Source organism: Boleophthalmus pectinirostris, unplaced genomic scaffold (genome assembly GCF_026225935.1).
Source record: "Boleophthalmus pectinirostris isolate CB_2022bp ecotype Guang Dong unplaced genomic scaffold, ASM2622593v1 HiC_scaffold_23, whole genome shotgun sequence".
Lineage (NCBI taxonomy): Eukaryota > Metazoa > Chordata > Actinopteri > Gobiiformes > Gobiidae > Boleophthalmus > Boleophthalmus pectinirostris.
The window spans coordinates 3,461,282-3,467,978 of NW_026571207.1; the positions used below are offsets into that span (position 1 = coordinate 3,461,282).

Here is a 6,697-nt window from a genome sequence, read left to right on the forward strand (position 1 = left end):
CTGTCTGCTGTCTGTCTGCTCCTGTCTGCTCCTGTCAGTGGCAGAGTGGTGAGCCTGTCTCCTGTGACACTGTCGTCGTGTCGTGTGTAATTAACCTGTCACTTTTCTTGTTTGTTGCCGTGGAAACTCGTCTCATTAAATCAACAAACGAGCGAAACTCACAAGATCTGAACCAGGACTAAAACCAGGACTAAACCAGGTCTAAACCAGGTCCAAACCAGGTCTAAACCAGGACTAAAACCAAGGACTAAACCAGACAAACCAGACTAAACCAGGACTAAACAGACTAAAACCAGTCTAAAACAGGTCTAAACCAGATTAAACCAGGTCTAAACCAGACTAAACCAAGACTAAACCAGGACTCTAAAACCAGGACTAAACCAAAACCAGGACTAAACCAGGGACTAAAACCAGGACTAAAACAAGACTAAACCAGGACTAAACCAGACTAAACCAGGACTAAACCAGGACTAAACCAAGACTAAACCAGGACTAAACCAGGACTAAACCAGGACTAAACCAGGACTAAACCAGGACTAAACCAAGACTAAACCAGGACTCTCTTCTGTACTCTTCTGTTTTTTTTCTCTCTCTCTGCCGTCTCTCCTTTTCTCTCTCTTGTTTCTTCTTCTGTCGCTTCTTTCTCCTCTTCTCTCTCTCTTCCTCTGTCTCTCTCTCCTCCTACTTTCCTTGTCTCTTCTGTTCTCTTCTCTCTCTCCTCCTGACTCTCTCTTTTATCTCTCTCTTGTTTTTTTGTCTATCACTCTTCTCTTCTTCCCCCTTGGTTTTCTCTCTCCCTCCCTCCCTCTCTCTCTCCTTTCTCCCTCCCTGTCTCTCTCCCTTCTCTCCTTCTCTCTTCTCTCTCTCTCTTCTCTCTCTTCTCTCTCTCTCTCTCTCTCTCTCTCTCTCTTCTCTCTCTCTCTCTCTCTCTCTCTCTCTCTCTTCTCTCTTCTCTCTACTCTTCTCTCTCTCTCTCTCTCTTCTCTTCTCTTCTCTTCTCTCTCTCTCTCTCTCTTCTCTCTCTCTTTCTCTCTTCTTCTCTCTCTTCTCTCTCTTCTCTTCTCTTCTCTTCTCTTCTTCTCTCTCTCTCCTCTCTTCTCTCTCTCTCTCTCTCTCTCTCTCTCTCTCTCTCTTCTCTTCTCTCTCTTCTCTCTTCTCTCTCTTTCTCTTCTCTTCTCTTCTCTCTCTCTCTCTCTCTCTCTCTCCTCTCTTCTCTCTCTCTCTCTTCTCTTCTCTCTCTCTCTTCTCTTCTCTCTCTCTTCTCTTCTCTTCTCTCTCTCTCTCTCTCTGTCCTGTTGTTTTTTCTTTTTCTTTCCTCTTTCGTCTGTGAGGGTTTTAATATTTAATGATCTCTGCGGCCTGTGAACTGACAGGTGAACTGACAGGTGAACTGACAGGTGAACTGACAGGTGAACTGACTGAATAACCCTGTGAGAAGTGAAGGAGCAGCGACAGGAGCGGCCCTGTCTCTCCTGATGCATGAGCTGCACAAGACGAGAGCCTGGACCAGACTGACCTGACTGTAATGACACGGACCTGACTGACCTGACTGTAACGACACGGACCAGACTGACCTGTAACGACAACCGACACCTGACTGACCTGACTGTAACGACACAGACCTGACTGACCTGACTGTAACGACACGGACCGACACGGACCAGACTGACCTGAGTACTGACGGACTGTAACGACACGACCGACTGACGGGACCTGACTGACCTGACTGTAACGACACGGACCTGACTGACCTGACTGTAACGACACGGACCAGACTGACCTGACTGTAACGACACCTGACTGAACCTGACCTGACTGTAACGACACAGACCAGACTGACCTGAGTGTAACGGACCTGACTGACCTGACTGTAACGACACGGACCAGACTGACCTGACTGTAACGACACGGACCAGACTGACCTGACTGTAAGACACGGACCTGACTGACCTGACTGTAACGACACGGACCTGACTGACCTGACTGTAACGACACGGACCAGACTGACCTGACTGTAACGACACGGACCTGACTGACCTGACTGTAACGACACGGACACACGACCAGACCTGACTGACTGTAACGACACGGACCAGACTGACCTGACTGTAATGACACGAACCTGACTTGACTGTTACAACATGGACCAGACTGTTAAGCACAGAGAGTCTGTGGGGGCTGAAGAGCTGAGAGAGACATTCACCACCTTTAATGCTTCAACAAACACGAACGAATCAAACTCAAACTGGACTCAAACTGGACTCAAACTGGACTCAAACTGGACTCAGACTGGACTCAAACTGGACTCAGACTGGACTCAGACTGGACTCAGACTGGACTCAGACTGGACTCAAACTGGACTCAAACTGGACTCAGACTGGACTCAGACTGGACTCAGACTGGACTGGACTAGAGCAGGTACAAGACCAGGACTATAAATGGACCAGAGCAGAACTGAACCAAGACTAAACGTTCACTTTGAGGTTTTGTTTGTGTTGGAGGTAAAATTAAAAGTAAAAGTGGAGTAAATAAAGTTTGTCGTTTTTCTCCTGAACAGTTGAAGTTAAATTAAATCTGATCACAATAAAAACCAACGACGACAATTAAACTTTAATGAAAACTCCCAAAATAAGTCCAGAAAAACAGACGACAAACAAACACCACCAGAGACCGGGTTTAGACCAGGTTTAGACCTGGTTTAGATCTGGTTTAGACCTGTTTAGATCTGGTTTAGACCAGGTTTAGACCAGGTTTAGACCAGGTTTAGATCTGGTTTAGACCTGGTTTAGACCGGGTTTAGACCGGGTTTAGACCGGGTTTAGATCTGGTTTAGACCTGGTTTAGACCAGGTTTAGACCAGGTTTAGACCAGGGTTAGACAAGGTTTAGATCTGGTTTAGACCTGGTTTAGACCTGGTTTAGACCGGGTTTAGACCGGGTTTAGACCAGGTTTAGACCGGGTTTAGACCGGGTTTAGACCGGGTTTAGACCTGGTTTAGACCTGGTTTAGACCTGGTTTAGACCTGGTGTAGTCCTGGTCTGGTCCTGGTCTGGTCCTGGTCCTGGTCCTGGTCTGGTCCTGCTCTAATCCTGGTCTGGTCCCGGTCCTGGTCCTGGTCCTGGTCCTGGTCTGGTCCCGGTCCTGGTCCTGCTCTAATCCTGGTCTTGTCCTGCTTTGGTCCTGGTCCTGGTCCTGGTCCTGGTCCTGCTCTGGTCCTGCTCTAATCCTGGTCTTGTCCTGGTCTGGTCCTGGTCCCGGTCCTGGTCTGGTCCCGGTCCTGGTCCTGGTCTGGTCCTGGTCTGGTCCTGCTCTGGTCCTGCTCTAATCCTGGTCTTGTCCTGCTTTGGTCCTGGTCCCGGTCCTGGTCTGGTCCCAGTCCTGGTCCCGTCCTGGTCCTGGTCCTGGTCCTGGTCTGGTCTGGTCCTGGTCCCGGTCTGGTCCCGGTCCTGGGTCCCGGTCCTGGTCCCGGTCTATAACCGGTCTGTGTGTCCAGGGGCACGGTGGAGGCTCGGTTCGTCTTCGTCTTCGTTTTGGGCGTCCTGTTCTCGGGGACTAAAGACCTTCTGGGGTCTCAGTTCCGGCCGAGTCCGGGTCTTCGGCGCCGGGGTCTGTGGGAGGTCTACGCCGGTCTGGTCCTGGTGGCGGCGCTGTTGCTCCGCCCACACAACCTGCCCGTCCTGTGCGGCTCGCTGCTCGTCCAGACGCTCCTGACGCGCTTCGTGTGGCGCCCGCTGAAGTACGACGCCGCCCAAGTCACCATCATGCACTACTGGTTTGGACAGGCCGCCTTCTACCACCAGGTGAGACCGGACTGGGACCGGACTGGGACCGGACTAAGACCGGACTGGACCGGACTAAGACCGGACTGGACGGACTGGGACCGGACTAGGACCGGACTAGGACCGGACTAGAACTGGACTAGGACCGACTAGGACGACTAGAACGGACTGGACTGGACTAGGACCGGACTAGACCGGACTAGACTGACTAGAACTGAACTGGACTGGACTAGGACTGGACTAGAACTGGACTCAAACTGGACTCAAACTGGACTAGAACTGGACTGGACTACGGACTAGGACCGACGACTAGACTGGACGGAGGACGGACTAGGGACTAGAACTGGACTAGGACCGGACTAGGACTGGACTAGACGGACTAGGACCGGACTAGGACCGGACTAGGACCGGACTGACTACTAGGACGACTGGGACTAGAAACGGACTGGACTAGGACGACTAGGACTGGACCGGACTAGGACCGGACTGGAGGACCGGACTAGAACCGGACTAGGACCGGACTAAGACCGGACTAGGACCGGACTGGGACCGGACTAGAACTGGACTAGGACCGGACTAGGACTGGACTAGGACCGGACTAGGACTGGACTAAGACCGGACTGGGACCGGACTGGACCGGACTGGACTGGGACGGACTGGGACCGGAATAGGACCGGACTGGGACCGGACTAAGACCGGACTAGGGCCGGACTAGGACCGGACTAGGACTGGACTAGGACCGGACTGAGACCGGACTAAACCTGGACTAGGACCGGACTAGGACCAGACTAGAACTGAACTAGGACCGGACTGGGACTGGACTGGGACCGGACTAAGACCGGACTAAAGCTGGACTAGGACCAGACTAGGACCGGACCGAGACCGGACTAGGACCGGACTAGGACCGGACTAGGACCGGACTAGGACCGGACTAAACCTGGACTCAAACTGGACTCAAACTGGACTATGACTGGACTCAAACTAGACTCAAACTGGACTAAAACTGGACTAAAACTGGACTAAGACTGGAGTTAAACTGGATTAAAACTGGACTACAGCAGGTACAAGACCAGGACTACAACTGGACTAGACCAGACCTGAACCAAGACTAACGCTCTACATGATCCTCGAGTTTTTTATTTTTTTCATAAATCCAGATCTGAACATTAATAATGGACCAATCAGACGCCTTCTTTCCCTGAGGCCCCGCCCCCTAGCAACAGGTTTGATTGACAGCGTTGAATAAAAACACATGATTCTGAATATTGTGTCAGTGCAGTTTTTGTTTTGAGCCTCGTTTAAACTGTTTCCTCGTCACATTTGTTCAGTGTCTCGTTTTACGTCACAGTAAATGACCTTTAGAAAAGTTACAGAGTAGAGCTTTAAAACGCTGACTTCCCTCTGCTGAACTTTAGTTGTAGAACAAACATAAATCACAGACTCTTCCTCCTCAGGGCCTCGCCTCATTAAGACTCTCGGCTCGGTCCAGGATCTGGTCCAGGATCTGGTCTTGGCTCTCTTGGGTCTGGTCCTCTGGTCTTCTCTGGTCTTGGTCTTGGTCTTGGTCTGGTCTTGGTCTTGGTCTTGGCTCTGGTCTCTGGTCTTGGTCTGGTCTTGGTCTTGGTCTTGGCTGGTCTTGGTCGGTCTTGGCTCTGGTCTTCTCTGGTCTTGGCTCTTGGTCTGGTCTTGGCTCTGGCTCTGGTCTTGGTCTTGGTCTTGGTCTCTGGCTCTCTGGTCTTGGCTCTGGTCTTGGTCTGGTCTCTGGCTCTCTGGATCTGGTCTTGGTCTGGATGGCTCTGGTCTTGGTCTGTCTGGTCTTGGTCTTGGCTCTGGTCTTGGTCTTGGCTCTGGTCTTGGTCTGGTCTTGGTCTTGGTCTGGTCTTGGTCTCTCTCTGGTCTTGGCTCTTGGCTCTGGTCTTGGCTGGTCTGGTCTTGGCTCGGTCTGGTCTGGTCTTGGCTCTGGTCTTGGCTCTGGTCTTGGTCTTGGCTCTGGTCCTGGCTCTGGTCTTGGCTCTGGTCTTGGCTCTGGTCTTGGTCTTGGTCTTGGCTCTGGTCTTGGCTCTGGTCTTGGCTCTGGTCTTGGACTCTGGTCTTGGCTCTGGTCTTGGCTCTGGTCTTGGCTCTGGTCTTGGCTTGGGCTGGCTGGTCTTGGCTGGTCTTGCTCTGGTCTTGGCTCTGGTCTGGTCTTGGTCTTCTCTGGTCTCTTGGTCTTGGCTCTCTTGGTCTTGGCTCTGGTCTTGGTCTCTGGCTCTGGTCTTCTCTGGGTCTTGGCTCTGGTCTGGTCTTGGTCTTGGCTCTGGCTGCTCTGGTCTTGGCTGGTCTTGGTCTCTGGTCTTGGTCTTGGTCTGGTCTTGGCTCTGGTCTTGGTCTCTGGTCTCTGGTCTTGGCTCTGGTCTCTGGTCTTGGCTCTGGTCTTGGCTCTGGTCTTGGTCTTGGTCTTGGTCTTGGTCTTGGCTCTTGGTCTTGGTCTTGGTCTTGGCTCTGGTCTTGGCTCTGGTCTTGGTCTCTTGGTCTCTGGCTCTTGGTCTTGGTCTTGGCTCTGGTCTTGGCTCTGGTCTTGGCTCTGGTCTTGGCTCTCTTGGTCTTGGCTCTGGTCTTTGGTCTTGGTCTTGGTCTCTGGTCTTCTCTGGCTCTGGTCTTGGCTCTGGTCTTGGTCTTGGTCTGGTCTTGGCTCTGGTCTTGGCTCTGGTCCTTGGTCTTGGTCTTGGCTCTGGTCTTGGCTCTGGTCTTGGTCTTGGTCTTGGCTCTGGTCTTGGCTCTGGTCTTGGCTCTGGTCTTGGCTGGTCTGGTCTTGGCTCTGGTCTCTTGGTCTCTTGGTCTTGGTCTGGCTTGGTGGCTCTGGTCTTGGCTCTGGTCTTGGTCTTGGTCCGGGCTTTGGTCTTGGCTCTGAGTTTAGTCCTGGTTCTGGTCCATGGAGT

At 52.2% G+C, this 6,697-nt stretch overlaps 1 protein-coding gene across 1 annotated transcript in view; it reads left to right on the plus strand.

Annotated features, from left to right (window-relative positions):
- Positions 1 to 5,224, plus strand: part of pigg (phosphatidylinositol glycan anchor biosynthesis class G) — a 30,488-nt gene extending 25,264 nt beyond the window's left edge. Inside the window, exons 9-12 of the mRNA XM_055159593.1 lie at positions 2,311 to 2,418; positions 2,558 to 2,562; positions 3,494 to 3,800; positions 4,937 to 5,224. Coding sequence (XP_055015568.1) covers positions 2,311 to 2,418; positions 2,558 to 2,562; positions 3,494 to 3,800; positions 4,937 to 4,942 — 426 coding nt within the window. The 3' untranslated portion in view covers positions 4,943 to 5,224. The remainder of the gene's footprint in view (positions 1 to 2,310; positions 2,419 to 2,557; positions 2,563 to 3,493; positions 3,801 to 4,936) is intronic.
- The last annotated feature ends 1,473 nt before the right edge of the window (positions 5,225 to 6,697 follow it).